Source organism: Lactuca virosa, chromosome 4 (genome assembly GCF_052849685.1).
Source record: "Lactuca virosa cultivar CGN04683 chromosome 4, Lactuca_virosa_CGN04683_v6, whole genome shotgun sequence".
Lineage (NCBI taxonomy): Eukaryota > Viridiplantae > Streptophyta > Magnoliopsida > Asterales > Asteraceae > Lactuca > Lactuca virosa.
Window position 1 is genome coordinate 149,722,380 of NC_136429.1, and position 19,796 is coordinate 149,742,175.

Sequence of the window (19,796 nt, forward strand, 5' to 3'; positions counted from 1 at the left end):
ATGCAGAGTCAGCATCATCTGGCTCTTACAAGAAAGGTGATGCATTCAAGAAGCAACACTCTGCCTCTCCAATGTAGATAAGTCAGAAAAGGTCACTATTGATAGAGAAGATCATGTAGAAAATGTTAGTAGAAAAATGTACAATGTATACTCCTTTGGTTAAATATTTTTTTTAATGCAAACAAACCAAAAATAAAATAAAAGAGTAGCAACTTATGTTCAAAAATTTAAGAGTAGCAAAGCATAAAACAAAGATAGTATCAACGTCAAAGCCAAAAAATCAAGCCATGTAGATATTGTTCTCCCTGAGAGCAGAAAGCACGATTTTGTTTTCAGAATCAAACACTTTTCCCTCAAGGCGGTTGAAAAGAACTTTGTAACAAGCGTCACAAAGTTGAATCATGGAGATGAAGTTGCCTTTGATTCCTTCTACATAAAACATGTCCTCTTGCTTAATCGTACTGCATTCAAAAGTCCCAACGCTTGTAACAACTCTTCCACTATTGTCACTAAAGGTTACCATTGGATCATCCTTCTCTGCAAAATTTGTTAAGAGGGACTTGTAACCGGTCAAATGTCTAGAGCTTCCACTGTCTAGGTACCAAGTTTGACCTAGATATAGACTTGATCCTTTACCAGCGTGAGAACCATCCGCATCACGAATACCATCAAATGGATCATTTACAAGAGCCATGAGACCCTTAACGTTCAGTGCCTCATCTTCATATGTCTCCTCTTCATCCACCCATTCTTCATGATCCTCTTGTTTTGCAATGAAAGCTTTTGGGATAGAGATCTTTTCCTTATTCATGTGAGCCACCATATTTTTGTACAAAACTTCATAGTTCTCAGGACTTTGGGCTTCTTTCTTCTCCTTGGAATCCATGGAAAAGTGGTTAGGGCTCCCACAATTAAAGCAGTTACCTGAGTTTTTCTTATCTGAAGTGGATCTTCTCGTTGATATGCTTCCCTTGAATTGAGCTCTTCTAATCTCATTTGCTCTGTTGTCTTCATAGCGCTTGACGATAAGTGCAGCGCTGGCAACAAGTTCATCGGTGAAATCTTCATCACTTTCTTCACCCTGATCCGAATTGTCTATGTCGCCGATGTGCTTTAGTTCTTCCTTTCGAGACATCAGGGCAACACAAATTTCCTTTCTTGATTTCTTCATGATTTCCTTACGAATATCTTTGGTCTCTTCATAGTTTCGCGGATTACGGAACAACAAATTCAGAACCATGGAATCGATCTTCTCACCGTTCTTAAGAACACCATCATCATGTTCCCAGATTTTCCCAAGAGAATCGAGAAACTTCAGAACCAACTGTGATGAGTGCTTAACGATTCCCAGCCTGCGCATATCATTAACCAAACAATTAAACCTATTGAAGGTTTGAGTAAGAGAATCACCTTGTTGAGCAAAGAAATGCTCGTATCTTCTGTTAAGATTGTTGATGGTCATATCCTGGACATCCATGGTGCCTTCATAAGCTACAATCAGCGTGCCAATCATCTCCTGTAATGATTCAGAATTTTGTACAAGATGATACACGTGGTATGGAAGAGAGTTTCCAATAGCAACCCTGGCTTTCACATCAAGAATGAGCAGTCTTTTGTCATCGTCATCATAACTTGTTGCTGGCTTTTGCTTTAGAGGGCCAACGGGAGCGTTGTTTACCATGGGTTGGTACATAGGTACATGAGGACCTTTTTCAACAATATTTTTCATCTAATAGTCAATGGTTTCAAGAACCACCATAGACTTGGTTTTCTACATGGCGAAGTTGTGTTCATCGAAGGGAGGAATTTGGTTGAGACCAAAGGATTTGGAATTGCTTGAAATCGACATACTAACTTGAGTGTATCAAAAACCTACTCTGATACCAATTGAAGGTTTGTATTTGATCGGATACACTTCAAGTATGAATAAGAAAAACTAATCTAAGCAAAATAATCAATAGAAAGTAAATAACACAGAAGTTCTCCAAATTGTTCCTTTCACCAAGAAAAGAGGTTTTGTCTTCACCAAGAAGACGGGTTTGTCACAAAGACGATTGACACAAATCCATGATTACAACATTAAGGTTTGCCTTAATGTTGTATATATACTAATATATACTTGTATATCCCTTGATTAAAGGGATTGCGTCTTATCTATACTAATGATCAGATCCTTATCACCAAGATTACAGATCTGATATATATTATATATTTATCTATAATAATTGCCTAATATACAAAATATTACAATCGGATAACTATACTATAAACTGACGCTGTTGAACTTGAGACGCTGACATTGTTGACTTGTAGACGCTGAAGCTGATAGATCAGGATGTCATGTGTTTGACTCATCAGATCATAAGGTGTGACCTTACAATAATGTAGCGGGCATGTAGAATGTTGGGTAAGGGAGTTACTTAGGGGAGTCAAACGACTCTTGAGGAAAGTACGGATATGTGTGGAAGGCAGTATTGGGTCCGTACTACTGAAAGCACATGATCCGTACTCGAGTCAAGGGGAGTCACAAGGATACTAAGGAACTTGCAGGGTGTGAGATTCTTCGAGTGTTTTATGATGATTTTCTTTGTTTACTTTCAGTTTAGTATGGTGGTCACTCGAGGTGGTTCAGGTCCTTGTGAGGGACCGGGTTCGGGCTCTGGAGCCGGACCCTTGGATGATTAGATGCGGGAGTTCATTTTGTCTGAGTTTACCCGCAACATTCTGGAGTAGACTCCTGTGATCTTCGGTACGATCATAGAGGGACTTATGGAGATTTTGGATGAGCGTCTGGGCGTATTCCATACTGAGACGGTGGCTATGGTGGGTGCACACTCTCTGACTTTTCAAGAGTTCCATGCATGCGGGGCTCCTGAGTTCTTTGGGAAGAAGGACCCCATTCTTAGCAGGCAATGGTTGACGGACATCGCGAATGCTTTTCGTACTAGTGCATGTACCGAGGAGGCGAATTTTCAGACTTGCATCCTGTCTTTTAAAAGACAAATCCTGATATTCGTAGGAGAAGGTGGGTCATGCGTTGGGAGGCGAGGCTGTTGAGGTGATGACTTGGGATGAATTTGTTGCAAAGTTCAGGGCTGAGTTCGCACCAGTGATCGAGGTCCAACAGTTGGCGATGGAGTTTCAGGTCCTTCACCAGACTACTGAGACTGTGGCAGAGATCACCACTTTGTTTCGTGAGAGGGATTTGTTGGTTCTACAGTATGTGGCCGATAAGGAGATGAAGAAGCCCGAGTATCATGACATGTTGAAGGATAAGACAAGGGAGTTTGTCAGCATGTCCGGTTGCAAGAATTTGGAGGATATAATAGTTCGGGCTCGTGAGCAGGAGATTGATCTAGAGACAGTGAGGAAGAGGAAGCTAGTTCAAGCTCATGTATCAAAGGGCTCAGCTAAGAAGCCTAAGATTTTTGATTCTCGATCGAGGGGCCAATAGTGTTTTATCCATTGTGGAAAATGCGGCAAGACACATGATGGGGTTTGCAGGGTGGGTGGTTCTGGTTACTTCAGGTGTGGTAAGATGGGTCACTACATCAAGGATTGCACTGCCGCCACCACCACCCAAGTATTTGATCTGATTTGCTTTCATTGCAACAAGATAGGCCATAAAGGGACCAATTTTCTGAGCTTAGCAGAAGGAGCAGTTGTATCCCCCGCTCCGACGACATTGAGGATCACCGACGGCCGCCAGGGCAAGGCAGAGGTGCTAGTTGTGAGGAGTCGAGCTTTCTAGCTGACATCCGATGAGGCTCGTGCAGCGCCAAATGTGGTTACCGGTATGCATCTTCTCCTTATTTCTTTTAATGTTTTAAATGTTTATGCCTATTATTTATATGATGTGATATAGGGACGTTCCTAGTGAACGGTGTGCCAATGTTAGTTCTATTTGATTCGGGCACCACCCGATCGTTCGTATCTCTTGTTCTCAACAAGAGATTCGATGATGCTCCTAGGGAGCTTGATTATCCGTTCGAGGTAGAGATCGTCGACGATCGTCCAGTGTGAGTATACAGGCTTGATCAGGGTTGTGTTCTGGAGTTATTTAGCGAGCTGTATTTGATTGATTTAGTTCCTATTCCTTTGCACGAGAGCAAGGTTATTGTAGGGATGGATTGGTCGATTCGAGGCGATGATTGATGATGTACTGGTTATTTGAGAGTATTCAAATGTGTTTCCGTAGGACTTTCCTGGAGTTCTTGCGGAAAGGAAAGTGGAGTTCCATATTCATCTAGTTCCACGTGCGACTTCGATAGCCAAGGCACCTTATCGGTTAGCACCGCCGGAGATGCAAGAGTTGTCTACATAGCTGTAGGAGATATTAGACAAGGGGTTTATCAGACCGAGTATTTCACCCTGGGGAGTGACGATTCTATTTTTGAAGAAGAAAGATGGCTCCCACATGATGTGGATCGGTTATCGGGAGCTGAACAAGATAACGGTGAAGAACCGTTATCCGTTTCTGAGGATTGATGATTTGTTCGACCAAGTGTAGGGTGCGTCTTGGTTCTCCAAGATTGATCTGTATTTAGGATATCATCATATGAGGGTTAGGGATGAGGATATTCAGAAGACGACTTTCAAGACTCGTTATGGTCATTACGAGTCTGTGGTGATTCAATTTGGGCTCACCAATGCACCAACAACATTCATGGATCTCATGAATAGGGTTTTCAGACCGATACTGGATCTGTCCGTGATTGTTTTCATTGATGATATCTTGGTCTATTTTAAGAACAAGGAGAAGCATAAGGATCATCTTCGAGAGGTTTTGGAGACTATGAGGAGGGAGAGGCTTTATACCAAATTCTTCAAGTGCGAGTTCCGGTTGTACGGGGTGTAGTTTCCAGGGCACCTTCTCAATCAGTAGGGTATATTGGTTGATCCAACCAATATTGAGGTTGTTATGCAGTGATAGGTTCCAAAGTCTCCATTTGAGATTCAGAGTTTCCTTGGTTTGGCTGGGTATTATCGGAGGTTTATTAAGAACTTCTCCAGGATCACAGTTCCATTAACTAGGTTGTCGAAGAAGTCGGTTACTTTGCGTTGGGGGCCTGACCAGCAGACGACATTTAAGACCTTGAGAAAGAAGTTGTTTAAGGCTCCGGTGTGGACGACATTGTGGTTTATTGAGATGTGTCGATTTCGGGTTTGGGTGTAGTTTTGATGCAGAGGGGTCATGTGATAGCTTATGCTTCGAGGCAGTTGAAACCTCATGAGACGAATTATCCCACTCATGATTTGAAGTTGGGGCCAATGGTTTTCACCCTCAAGATTTGTCATCATTACTTGTACGAGGTTCCTTATATCATCTACACGGACCACAAGATTTTGAGGTATTTGACGGATCAGCCAAATCTGAACGTGAGACAACGCATATGGCTCGATGTGATGAAGGACTATGATTGTGAGATCCTTTATCACTCGAGAAATGACAACATAGTGGCCGATGCTCTTAGCCGTAAGGCGGACGGTACCCTTACCAGGGATGTTTGTTTGAGGATGACATTGACTACCACACTTTTAGAGCAGATCCATGATGCTCAGATTGAGGCTATGAAGGAGGAGCACGGGAAGAGTGACCATATAGTGGGTCAGGTGTCCTCTATTGATTATGATAGCTAGGGATTGTTGACCCTTCATTGGGGGGTTTGGGTTCCATATTTCGGGGGCGTACTACCGATTTTGATGGAGGAGGCGCATAAGTCGAAGTTTTCTATTCATCTGGGTGCGACAAAGATGTATAGAACCTTCGAATTAATTATTGGCGGCCCTTCATAAACTGGGATGTGGCCTGGTACATGGAGAGGTGCTTGAATTGTAGGAAGGTCAAGGCCGACCATCAACGACCTCACGAAAAGATGGACCCGTTGGGTGTTCCCGTTTAGAAATGGGAAGAGATTACGATGGATTTTATCATGAAGCTACAACAGACTGTGCGAGGGGTGGATTCGATTTGGGTCATCTTGGATCGATTGACCAAGAGTGCGCATTTCATTACTATTCAGGAGAGCATCTATGTAGTGAAATTAGCAAATGTTTACATCGTGAGTTGGTGGCACGACATGGGTCCCAGTCTCTGTGGTTTCCGATCGGGATGTTTGGTTCACTTATAGATTCTGGAAGACGTTTCATGAGGAGTTTGGTACACGACTACACTTCAGCACGACTTTTCATCCGTAGAAAGATGGACAGAGTGAGCGAACCATTCATAATTTGGAGGATATGCTTCGGGCATGTGTGCTGGATTTTGGCGGTAGTTGGGATACGTATATTCGTGTAGATGAGTTTTCTAACAACAACAACAGCGACACCAGTATTAATCGACCTCCTTTATAAATTATCTATGAAAGGAAATGTCAGACCCCGATTTGTTGGGGCGAGGTCGGTCAGCGAGTCATGGGTAGAACATAGGTGGTGCTCTGGACTGCCGAGTTGATCCAACAGGTGCGTGGGAGGTTCCAGACTGCGTAGATACGACAGAAGTGTTATGCTAATAGGCGCCGATCAGATTTGGAGTTTTAGGTCGGAGACATGGTACTCCTAAAGGTGTCACCTTGGAAGGGTGTCATCCTGTTTAGGAAACGGGGCAAGCTAGGCCCCATATATATTAGTCCTTTTAAGGTTATTGCTCGGGTGGGCAGGGTTGCTTATCGTTTGGAGTTACCCGAGGAGCTTAGTCAGATTCACAACAGTTTGCACGTCACTCATCTGTGGAAATGTTTGGTTGATGATTCCGTACTGATTCCTTTGGAAGATATCCACGTGGACGAGCGCCTGAATTATATAGAGAGATCGGTTGCGATTCTAGATAAGAAAACGAAGACACTGTTAAATAAAGAGGTGGGTCTAGTGAAGGTGCAATGGAAACACCAGAAGGAATCAGAGTGGATGTGGGAGCCTGATGAGGAGATCAGGGAGCATTATCTAGACTTATTTGTGTCGGCGGACTTTGAGGACAAAGTCTGATTCAATTGGGGGAGAATTGTAATGCCCGGATACAAGGTAATATCTTTTAAGATTTGTGTATATTAATTTTTGAAAATGAGTAAGTACGTTGGGCGTAATTAATAGTTACACATAACTCACTAAACTTGGACGCGAGGTTTCTTCGAGTATGATGGGTGTACCTAGAGTACGCAGGGTGTACTAGTGTTGAATGCAAACCCTAATTAGGGTCTTGGACCCTATTTAAATACCTTAACCCATTGGAAACCCTTCTTATCATCAGCCACCACACTTTGTTTCATCCCCCACGAAACCCTAGCTCCATTTGTGACAATCTCAAGCTTTTGTATGATTTTTGGTATGTTATAATGAAGAAGAAGAACTTGGAAGGTGTGCTTGGAGTCCATAGCTTATAGATCTAGGCGCTACTCTTCTTCACCATCTTCCAGAAGGCATAAAGTCTCAACCGTTATGATTCTTTTGCATAGATCTAGAATAGCTTAGGTTTTGGCATATTTTGGTCCCAAGGGTTGGCTCTTGTAAGTAAAAGCTATTCCTGAAGCTTGGGTTAGCATTTCTTGATGTGTCTGAGTTTATTATTGAATAAAAATTAGATCTTGAAGGTTATATTCTAACCATGCATGAACTATTGATACGCAGGGCGTAATGGCTTCAACCAATGTTCTCCTTCTATGGTAGCTCAGTACGCAGGACGTAGTAGGGAGATACGCATGGCATACTCCGACAAATCGTTTTTGGGCCATTTTTGGGCCTTGGGTCATATTGGGCTTGGGCCATGATTAGTTGGGTCAAGATTCGGAAGGGTAAAATGGTCTTTTACCCTTAATAAGATAGAATATGTTTTGGACCATTGATTATGGGTTTTTACCCTGATCATTTATTAGGGTTGATTTTTTATGTTTTCAGTGTGAGGAGTAGTGGTAGCAGCATCTCGAGTGTGTGATTTGTTTATCATTAGATTGAGGTCTCTTCACAATATTTGTGGGTCGAAGGCACGCCGACCCTTTGATTATTTTTATAGGATGCTAACTGTCTCTGTGACAATTGCATGTATTGTATGTGTTTCTATGTATACTGTGAGGGGCCCGATGCCATGCGAGGCCTGATGAATGTGTTGGGCGGGGCCCATCGCATGTTACTGACAAATTTGTACCGGGCGGGGCCCATTGTATGTATGGTATGTGGTATTTTAGACAAACTCACTACGCTTTGTGCTTATGTTTTCATGTTTATGTTTCAGGTATATCTGGTGCTAAGGGGAAGAGCTCAGGCTGATCGCATCGCATCCACCGATGATTTTCCGTATGATTTCTCTGATTTGATATTGTTGTTTCAAGAAAATACATTTTATACTATGATGGTCTTTTGGAAATAATGAAATGAATGGTTGATTTTATATTTAAAAATGGAATTTTACCCTCTATATTTTGGGATGTTACAACCATTTAGAACCAGATGAGGTGGCGATGGGAGCCTGATTTCTTTAGTGCTACAAAATCCATATACATATGAACTCGATGTTGAATCTTCTTCTGTTCTACAAAATCCCTAATTTTTGTTTCAAAATTTGTTTGTACACTCATATCTCTCCCTACAATCACTACATGTATTGATGGAACTTGCAACCTCTTTCTTTGATCAATTGTAAGCTCTCGTAAAATGAGCGTAAAAATAAGTCTTGCCCTTTTCCCCTTGAAACACCTGCACATTGCCGCATTATTATTGTTATTATTATTATTATTATTATTATTATTATTATTATACATCTTTAATCTTTTATCAGAAAAAATAAAAAAAGTATAGAATGTCTTACTATTGATGGTTGCAAACAATATGTCATCATTCCGGACTCCAAGGGACTCCCTTACACGCTATTGAAGAACCCTTTTGTGGTGATGTGAAACCCAATAAATGTGGAGATCACAATTCCTATTGGATGAAACATAGCAAAAAACTGGACTTCTTCTTTTTAGACACCATGCTTGAACTGTAAATTGAAAAGCTGACCGAAAAATCCCTTGTTTGTTTCTTTTATATGTAAATACCCTTTCATAAAATTAATAATCTAGCAAAAAAATTAAAAATTTATCGAGTAGAGGACAAAAAGAAGCCTCTTATTAGGCCATAAACTATAAGCACTCAGATCATTTCCCACAATGAAAGAAGTTAAAGCAGATAAGATATTGTAGACAATGCAGTAAGAGAACATTACAATCACCTCTGCAGGGTATTTCTTAGGAATAGTTGCCTGAATTCATTGACAAAAAAGAAAAACGTTAGAAAAGGAATAAGTTATAATCCAAAGTGGTTATCAGTTATTGTGTACTATTTCACCTGTCCAATGAAACACACTGAAGAAAGAACTGAGGTTATTCCTAGAAAGATACCACTAAGTACCCAATCAGATGCTAGAACAAGAAAATGCTGAGAGATTTCTGGTTTTGAAGAAGATGATAGAATGGAAGGACCTTTGTAAAAAGTCACGATGATAGCTCCTGCAATTGACATCACAGTGTCGATGAACTTTGCATGTGTGGATAATCTTAAGTCAAATTCTTCCATCCTGAAACCATCAATCTAAATTGAATGAGACTCGATCTTTTGTTTCATTAAGAAAAGATCAATAAATCAAGGGGAAACTAGACGAGATAGCATAAAGAGACTTTTGACCTAAATAATATGGCGAGTAGGAATGTAAAACTTGGGGTGAGGTTTAGCAATGTTGTTGCAAGAGTAGTAGAGGATAATATGATTCCAGAATACCCAAATACCAGTGCGAAGAAAATTCCAAAATTAATCTGTCAGTGTTTCCGTATTGGTAGAGCCGATCAGAATGGAATTCGAGAACGATGAGAATACGAGAGAGGTTGAAAATTGAAATCTAAATATACCTCCAAGAAGATCGAAAAGTGATATATGAAATGGCGATGGGAGTCTGATTCGTGTGAGCTTCCAAGTTCTGGTTCTCAAAAAATGTTTGTTTAAAAAAAAACTTATGCATTTGGTAGATGAATAATTCGTTGGTTCACTCCTTAAAAAGGAGTTTGCTGTATATATATATATATATATATATATATATATATATATATATATATATATATATATATATATATATATATATATATAGTAACAAAGCCAACGGGAATAATCTCATGGTTAACCTATATAGTTATAAATAATCAAGTGCATTTTACAGGCCAAATGAGTTTTATAATTAGGGTCTATTGAGACTGAATATAATTACGAATTGTATTTATCTTTAATTGTTTTATCTCTGTTTAGTTATTGTCCTATTGTGTTTAGGAATCTTGTTAGACTTCTATATAAAGTCTCATTGTATCCGATTTTAATTAATTCGAATAAGAAAACATTTTCATTCTCTAAAATTTTCTTGGTATTAGAGCGAAGTTTGAGAGCTTTAACCTAATTTTTATCAAACAATGGTCGTCGGTGATGGATCTGTGCCACTACCGCCACCGACAAACAGGTCCATCGATGTATCATCACCATATTATCTCACCACTTCTGATCACACTGGATTAAATTTCGTTGGAGAAAACCTTCTCCGTGATGGAAACTACAAATACTGGAAGAATGAGATGACGAATGCCCTTCTCTCTAAAAACAAGATGAGGTTCATCGATAACTCCATACCTATACCAGAAGAAGGATCTGTCGATTTGATGAACTGGAAGTGGTGCAACGCCATGGTGAGAGGATGGCTGGTCAGTGTCATGGAAAAGGAGATTAAAAGCAATGTCAGATGTAACATCCCAAAATTTAGAAGTATGATTAAAGGACTTAAGTGCAAATTGAATAAGGTACTCGACGAGTAGGTACGCTTACTCGTCGAGTCGGAGCAGGCTCTGGGCACGAGTTAAGTGACCAACTCGCCGAGTCGGCAGCTAGACTCGACGAGTTGGTGCTGAAAAGAGAAAAACCTAATCTTAAGGGTTGCACCCTATTTAAAGGACCATATGTCCTCCCTTCAGCCTCCTTATTGCCCTTGAAAGTCAGTAAACCCTAAACTCGTGTGTGTGACGCCTTTGGAGGGAGATTGAAGCTTTGGAAGTCGTCTTTTGTGGAAGAAACTTGAAGATCAAAAAGGGCTTGCATCAAGGGAGTGGTGTAGATCCAGAATCTACTTCAGTTTGGGCACATCTTGGAGGTAATAAGCTGTTACCTTCACTCTTTTGCATCTAGATCTATTCATGAAAGAGATTTGGGGCCATTTTGATATGTTTGAGATCTATTTCGGGTTTGGAGTTTAGATCTGAGGTTGCTACTTCAGATCTAGACTTGTGTTGGTCCAGAATGTCATAAAGCATCAGTCAATGAGTTGTTGGTGAAGCCCCTTTGTCTTAAACCCAAGCCCTAGAGTGATTTGGACCTTTAACTCCTTGGTTTCACGTAAAGTTTGCAACTTTGCGTAGGGGTTATGCCCTAGAAGAGTGGATCTACAGTTTGGACCCCTGCATGGCTCGAAAAGCCTCTGTATGGATGAAGGATTGAAGGGACTCGGCGAGTCACATGGGTGGACTCGGCGAGTCATATGAAGATAGGCATGGACTCGACGAGTGGGAAGAACAACTCGACGAGTCTGTTAAAGATTGCCTTGGACTCGGCGAGTCAGGTCGCGGAACCCCAACCTCTTTTGGTTAAGCTTCGGATCAGTGAGTCGGTTGGCGACTCAGTGAGTTGGACATGTTGGAATTCAGAGATTGTTGAACTAGACGAGTCTTGGGGCGACTCGGCGAGTCGAGTCGTGATACAAGAGTTTTCTGAAGTTTGGGAACTCGGCGAGTCAGCGGGTTGACTCAGCGAGTAGGGTCAATCAGGAAGATTGACTTTGGCCAGGACTTTGACCTTGACCAGTTTGACCTTCAAGGGTATTATGGTAAGTTGGATATTCATGTCATTGGATCTTTGATGGCTATAGGTGTTGGAGTTTGGGGCAGTGCTTCGGGATTGTGCTTTCATGGTTCGGTTCGGCAGTTGCAAGGTGAGTTATCCTCACTATACCCAAGGGTCTAAGGCACCAAGGCCGGCCCTTTGATTTGTTATTTGAGTTAGTTACTGCTGTGATATGTTAGTTGGCATCCTGGTAGATAGGATGGCTTTATGATGGTATGTTATGTTAGTTGGCATCCTGGTAGATAGGATGGCTATATGATGGTATACTCTATTAGATCGGTATTCTGGTAGATTGGATGTGGCTATGATTAGTGACCTGTAGTTGGTCTGACTGTCTGTATGCTGCTAGGAGATTATCTGTTATATGTGCACGCGTTGAGAATTAGTAGAGGGTATTCCATCCCGCTAGGATGATAGGGCCCTAGTATGTTGTTTTGTAGACTGTTATATGGTTATTTGATAGGTGTACATGTTTGTTAGTATGTGGGCATTCTAACCCGATGGTTGACGGCCAGGAGTATTCCATCCTGGTAGGATGATTGTACTCATAGTAGGTGGGCATTCCAACCTGAAGGTTGAGGGCCCGGGGTATTCCATCCCGAGGGATGATTGGACCCATAGTAGTTATTTGTATGTATAGTAGGTGGGCATTCCAACCCGATGGTTGAGGGCCAGGAGTATTCCATCCCGGTATGATGATTGGACTCATAGTAGGTGGGCATTCCAACCTGAAGGTTGAGGGCCTGGGGTATTCCATCCCGAGGGATGATTGGACCCATAGTAGTTATTTGTATGTATAGGTGTGGGCATTACAACTCGATGGTTGTGGGCCGAGAGTATTCCATCCCGAGGATGATTGGACTCGTAGTATGTTGGCATTCCAACCCGATGGTTGAGGGCCTGGGGAATTCCAACCTGATGATTGATTGGACCCATAGTATGCTGTTCATTGCTGTATTTGTATGATTATGTGTGTACGGGTATTTTGGGGGAACTCACTAAGCTTTCGAGCTTACGGTTTCAGTCTGTTGTTTCAGGTACATCAGGTGATCGTGGCAAGGCAAAGGCGTGATCGTACCGCTCCTCATATTTCAGGATTTTGTGATTTTGTTCTGGGGACACTCTGATGTTTAAACTATTTTGAAAACAAGTTGTAATAACTTAATGGTTTTTGAATGGGTTAAAATGTTTTAAATTGGCGTGAATTTTATGGGTGTTGCAAGTTGGTATCAGAGCCTTGGTTTGAGTGAATTGGAGGAACATTCGTGTGAATCCAGTCTCAAATCAAGGAAAGATTTTTAAATGATTTTCAAATGGTTTTCAAAATAAGGAGGATGCAGAGGGTACGATCAGCCGGAGCCAGTAAGTAGACCCCAAAATACGATACAGTTAATTGATTTTGTGATATGTTAGAACAACATGCTAGTGCTTGGCTAGGGATCTTCAGGAATTGCATGATAGAATTGCCTGATTGCATGATGCCTGTTAGCCTAGGGTTTTCCTTATATGAAATTGACATCATTACTGTAGTTACTTGGGTATGCATCACAGTTGTATATAATTAAGATCTTATAGCATGAGAATGTTTGATCTGGCCTTACGTTCTGTTCTTATTGATTAGGGCTTAGGGTAGGAATGGATATTCGAAAGTCTATAGGGTCCAACATTATGTATGGCTAGCATACACTAGTGCTGCAGGGGTTGATGGAGATTTCATGGATGGGTGGGTTGTGTGAGGCCGGGAGGCCAGTATGAGATATTTAGCATTCCTCAGGGAGTGGGGATTTAATGCTCGCTATGTTTATGTATATTGTTAGGGTGTTGTGGTGATACTTGAGACAAATATGGGTAGGTGTGGAAGGTAGTATGGGCCCGTACTACTGAAAGCACAAGACCCATACGCGTAGCAAGGAAGTCACAACCCCTAGGGTTTAGAAGGGAGTTGGTCTCCGGTTATCTAGGCGGATTGTCTGATATCTTCCTCTTCTATTTTAGTATGGTGGTTACGAGGCGTGTCGTGACTGGATCCGGATCAGGATCAGGACAGAGTGAGCAGGAGGCCCCAGTGGCACCTGAGATTATCGGCCAGGGGGAAACAGTGTTGACAGAAGATCGGGTCAGGGAGATTATTGTTAGGTGCATAAATTGAGGAAGATTGAGTGTTTTTATGGGTTTTTTCGAAGAGGGCAGAAGCGAGGAGAAAAAACGCAGGTATTGTGAAAAGAATGAACAAAAGAAATCGATTTTAGCCTTAAAAAACGTCCAACTCTGTTTTTACGTTTACACGGCCCGTGTAAACAGAAGGGCAAAATTTACACGGCCGTGTAAATGCTGAATTTTGACTGCGGTAGCTGGTCGTTTACACGGCCCGTGTAAACCATAAGCATAAGTTTACACGGCCGTGTAAATGTCTGTAAAAGCCAAATTTTTTTGATTTTTTCACTTTTTGAAATTGCAACCCGCTACTCCACTATTGCCCGGAAAATGATTTTTTACCCTCTTTTAGCATGAAAAACAACTTGGAAGTTTGAAAACAAAGAAAATACAATGAAAATATAAGAAATGACAAAAATACCCCCGGGTTGCCTCCCGGTTAGCCGCCCCTTTTTAATGTCGTTGGCTCGACTTTGCCCCCTTAATGTGCTTCAGTCTTGATACGTGGGCCTCTCCAACACATCAACCTCCTCGCCATCTCCTTCTTGACATGTATATTCTCTAAGGGATCCGGTGGAGTTTTTGCTCCTGAATCTTGTGCTTGTTCCACCGGTGGAAGGATTTTGACTTTGGTAGATGGCTTGGGTTTTATATCATCACTCCTCACATGCTTCTTGTCATCAATAAACTCCAAACTCTCCAACACCTCATTGTCCATATCGACCTCCTTTGCAAGCTCTTTGGCTTTGTCCCTATCTAGTTTTCCTTGCAAAACTAACTCTAGAAATTCATTGTTTGACAAACTTAAACCTTTTTTTGTTGAGGGCTGGATCAAATTGACAAAATTAACAGATTGAACATCAAAAGGAATCTTTTTTGCTTCATGCACATTGAAGTTGATAACTTCACCATCAAATTCCATACTCAAAGTTCCATTGTAGACATCAATTTGTGTTTTAGAAGTTTTAAGAAAAGGTCTACCCAAAAGTATGGAACTTGAACTTGGAGAGTCATCATCTCCCATATCTAAGACATAAAAATCAGCCGGGAAGACAAATTCATCGACTTGCACTAACACGTCCTCTAATACTCCCTTTGGGTGTACCAAAGACCGGTCAGCAAGTTGGATGATTACACCGGTTTTGCTCAATGTTCCTACACCAATTGATTTGAAAAGAGAATATGGTAGGACATTTACGGATGCTCCTAGATCAAGCATAGCTCGGGGTACATAAAGATTCCCCAACTTGCAAGGCACGGTAAAGACACCGGGATCCTTGCACTTCAGGGGCATCCTCTTTTGCAAAACCGCGGATACATGCTCCCCAACTATTACGACTTGATTTCCTTTTAATTTATTTTTAGATACACAAAGATCATTAAGGAACCTTGCATATCTAGGTACCTGCTTGATGGCCTCGAGGAGTGGGATGTTGATTTGAACTCTCTTGAACATTTGCATGATCTCACTCTCCTCCCGTTCTTTCTTCGTGCTCTTTAATCTTTCGGGAAATGGAGGAGGTGTGGCTTTAGACTCAGTGATGAAGGGATTCTTTTCGATTGTTTTCTCTTCCTACTTCTCTTCTTTAGTTGCCTCTTCGACCACTATTTCTTCTTCCTTTTGATCAACCGACACTTTTGGATCATCATAGCTCTTTCCTCCTCTCAATGTGATGGCACACACGTTGTGCCTTGGGTTTGTTTCAGTTTGTGCATGTAACTTTCCTTGAGATTCTAGTTTGCTTACGGAAGTGGCAAGCTGTGAAACTTGTTTCTCTAAGTTCTTTATGCTTGCTTTTGTCTCTTGTTGGAAAGCTTGTGTACTAGTTGCCAAACTCTTCACTATGTCCTCTAAGGACATACTTGATGAACCCGATTGTTGAGGAGGGTGTTGTGGTTGCCTTGGTTGAAAGTTTTGTGGTGGAAAAAGTGGTCTTTGTTGGTATTGATGTGGTTGACTTGGTTGATAATTTGTCTGTTGATGTCCTCCCCAACCTTGATTGTTACTCCATCTTTGATCACCCCGTGGCTGCTCATATCCCCTTTGATTAGACCCAAGAAAACCTCCCATGGCTTTTGCTTCTTCATAATCTTCCTCTTGAAGTTGAGGGCACATGTCGGTTGGATGCCCCACTTGAGTACAAATACCACAAGGTCTAACTGTTGGTGGTTGCACGCCCTTGTCCTTTGCAAGCATCATCACTACTTTAGTCAACTCAGAAAGCTGACTTTCAATTTTTGGGGTAGAAATTTCTTTCACTCCTCTTGGTGCATCACTATACCATTCTTCTTCTTCTTGGACTGTATGCTTGGACTCTTCTGCCATGTTCTTGATAAGAACTCTGATTTCTGTTGGAGTCTTATCAGCTATAGATCCACCACTTGATGCATTGAGTAATCTCCTATCCCAAGATGACATTACTTCATAAAAATACTGCAACAACTGATATTCTGTAATCCCATGTTTTGGACATCTTGAACACAATTTCTTGAACCGTTCCCAATAAGTATGCAAGGCTTCTCTCTTTTGTTGCTTGATACCAATTATCTCTCTGCGTAAAGCTGAAGCTCTCATTTCTGGAAAATATTTATCCAGAAACATCCTTGCAAGTTCATTCCATGTTGTGACTGACCCCGGTGGTAAGTCATATAACCACTCCTTGGCTGAATCTTGTAAAGCAAAGGGGAATGCCCTTAACTTGATTTGATCTTCTGTAACTTCATGTGGCTTCATACCCACACAGACAACATGAAATTCCTTAAGGAATTTATGTGGGTCTTCATTCTCAAGACCACGGAATGAGGGTAACAAATGGATGAGTCCAGACTTGAGTTCAAAGTTGATTGCTGCAGGGTAATTAATGCATAAAGGTTGTTGGGTGACATCTTGAGTGGCCCACTGTCTAAAGGTTTGTTCAGGTGGTGGGTTTGGAGGATTTTGGTTTCCTCCACGATTGTCTGCCATGGTAGGAGTAGGTGAAGATGGTGGGGTGGTACTTTTGGATGTTGGTGAAGATGTGGTTGATGGATTTGATGAAGAAGCTCCGGATTGTTGTTTCTTTAAAAGTTTATCTTGCTTCCTTCTTTATTTTGCAGATTTCTCTATCTCCAAATAAACTGGTAAAGGTGTACATGTGCGAAAAGATCTTGGCATAAACAATTAGTACTACCGTATCCCCGGCAACGGCGCCAATTTGTTTGGGGTATAGGTTGACAACTCTTTAATCATGATTATGTTGTCGGGATAAATAACTTGAGGCATTCTTTCTTTTCATTTCTATGTTTGCATTTCTTCATTTGCATTTGCATTCATCTCTTCCAAGGTTAATTTTTATTTTGTTTTCTTGAGGACAAGAAAAGGTTCAAGCTTGGGGAGATTTGTTAGGTGCATAAATTGCACCTTTTCATAAGCTAATTTCATGTTTATTTATAGCATTGCATTGCATTTTTAGTATAATATTCATTCATTTTTCATTAAAGGACATTATCGAGGATCTATCGATATTTCACCATTTTTTGTGGATGTTTCAGGGTGATTTGAAGATTGGAGCATGCTTAGGATGGTCAAGGGAAGCTCTCGGTGAAATTTCGGAACTTTCGGAGCTAAATTGAAGAAATGAAGAAAATTGGAGATTGACTATCTTACAGAGTCATTACACGGCCCGCGCTTTGGCAAGGCATACGTTACGCGGCTGTGTTTTGGAAGCTTTTCAACACATCAGAGTCATTACACGGCCGTGTAATGGAAAGGCATGTGTTACACGGGCCGTGTAACGTGATCTGATTGAAATTCAAATTCTTAACTTCCGATTTATGATGTTCTTCTGGCATATTCAAACAGAACTTCGACTTGGAACTGTAGGGGGGCGATTTTGGTGTATCATATCATCATATAACACTTTGGAAACACTTTAATTTGTTTTTTGTAAGTTGATTTGAAGATCATACTTGTTAGATTTGTAGTTAACTTAGACATGTGTGGCTAATTTCTCAATCATTTCTGATTCTGGATTCCTAAGTGTTTGTTGTTAAGTTGTAATTTGCACTTGACTTTATGTTTATTATCTAGTAATCTTTGATTTCGACTTAATTACATGTTTGATTGGTTCTCTTTTCACTTGATCAATGAATTAGGGTTCTTATCAATCTAGTTAATCAAATTGTGAAATTTGTATATGTTTTATGATTTGATGTTAGTAAGATGCACTTGATTGGTTGTAATTAGATCAAAATCAGTGTAATCAAAGATTAAATGTTCATATCCCAAGCTTATGAGGAATATTGAATATTGCTGGTAATTGTTGCAAGAACTTAAAGTCATTTAATGATTTGATGAAAGAACTTATTTGAATTAAATCAATTAAATGAAGTTTTATTTGAAGAACATGTTTTGAATAAAACATTTTTGTCAACTTGGATATTAGAGTTTATTAGTATCTAAAATACCAACCTAGATAGAACATAATCATATTCATTTTGCATCTTTCAACATAATACATGTATAAGAATCAGAATCAGAAATGTATTTCTTTTACTAAATTCTGTTAACAATCTTGTTTATTTATGAAGTTTAAATCTAGTTCAAACACAATCCCCCATTTTAATATTATTTGTATTATGTGTGAAAATATGGCAAGATAAGAAGTCCTGTATTCCTGTGGACCGACCCTGCTTACTCTATACTATCTTTAGTATAAGAAATAGCAGTGACTTGAGCTTTACTAATATTATTTTATCCCATTATTTGTTGGTTTGACAGCCAAACAATCATCCGCGAGGAGGTGGTAGAGATTGTCCGGGGTCAGATCCCGGAGTTGTTTGGGACTATTAAGTCCGCTATGAGGGAGTACTTCGATGATCGTTATGCAGCTCTTACTGAGACGGCTGCCGCGACAACTACAGCGGCTGTAACAGCGGCAGGGGGAGGAGCCGGTCGGGGCTTTCAGTATCGGGACTTCGATAATACGAAGCTCCCTACCTTTGACGGAGTTCAGGATCCGATTGTTGCGATGAGATGGTTGTCGGACGTGGAGGGATGTTTCTTCACGTGTTCGTGCCCTGTTGAGCAGAGGGTGAGGTGTGCTCTGAACCTTTTGAGGCTCGGGGCGAAGGATTGGTGGAGGTTGACTACGGGATCATATTCTGACGCGCAGCGGGCTGCGGTTACTTGGGATCAGTTCCGAGACATGTTCAGTACCCGTTATGTTCCGCGGGTTGAGCGGGAGAGATTGGCTCAGGAGTTTTTGGAGCTTAGACAGGATTCAGAGTCGGTGACGGAGATCACCAGGATGTTTACGGAAAGGGCAATGTTCTGCCCTGAGTTTGCTTCGGAGCAGGCTCAGATGACCCGGTATCTGAGCATGCTCAAGAGGGACATCAGACAGTTTGTGTCCACATAGAGATGTGATACTTTGTTGGAGTTACAGGAGGCCGCCAGGCGGCGCGAGTTAGAGATTGAGCTCCAGCTGAGGGAGCAGAGGCAGGCCCCGGTGCAGTTGCAGCCTGCGCCAAAACGGATGAGAGCCGCTGATTATCGTCAGGGAAGTCAGAGGAGTCGCACTTGTGGGAAGTGCGGTAAGGTACATGATGGAGTTTGTCGATCTTCTTCTGGGTGCCATAAGTGTGGCAAGGAGGGCCACATAGCCTGGGATTGCAGGCAGCAGGTTCCAGCTGCTGGAGTCCGACTTTGTTATCATTGTGATCAGGTGGGCCATATGAAGGCCCATTGTCGTCTCTTGGCTGCC

The 19,796-nt window shown here is 41.3% G+C and overlaps 2 protein-coding genes and 1 pseudogene across 2 annotated transcripts; 1 reads left to right on the forward strand and 2 right to left on the reverse strand.

The window, feature by feature from the left end:
• Positions 1 to 280: 280 nt before the first annotated feature.
• Positions 281 to 1,681, reverse strand: LOC145105211 (uncharacterized). The gene has a single exon (XM_079042342.1). It carries the CDS (start codon positions 1,679 to 1,681, stop codon positions 281 to 283), a length of 1,401 nt encoding a protein of 466 aa, XP_078898468.1.
• A 1,810-nt stretch (positions 1,682 to 3,491) lies between these two features.
• On the forward strand, positions 3,492 to 6,984 carry LOC145105212 (uncharacterized). Its single transcript, XM_079042343.1, has 2 exons — positions 3,492 to 3,583; positions 6,660 to 6,984. Exons 1-2 carry the CDS (start codon positions 3,492 to 3,494, stop codon positions 6,982 to 6,984), a joined length of 417 nt encoding a protein of 138 aa, XP_078898469.1.
• A 1,864-nt stretch (positions 6,985 to 8,848) lies between these two features.
• Positions 8,849 to 10,173, reverse strand: LOC145105213 (WAT1-related protein At5g40230-like; annotated as a pseudogene).
• Between the last annotated feature and the right edge of the window lie 9,623 nt (positions 10,174 to 19,796).

Bases quoted from the DNA above. Each gene is read 5' to 3' on its own strand.
- LOC145105211 (XM_079042342.1), bottom strand. From the start codon at position 1,681: ATGGTAAACAACGCTCCCGTTGGCCCTCTAAAGCAAAAGCCAGCAACA.
- LOC145105212 (XM_079042343.1), top strand. From the start codon at position 3,492: ATGGGGTTTGCAGGGTGGGTGGTTCTGGTTACTTCAGGTGTGGTAAGA. The intron at 3,584-6,659 runs GTATTTGATCTG...TCGGGTGGGCAG, and splicing joins CTGCCGCCACCACCACCCAA to GGTTGCTTATCGTTTGGAGT.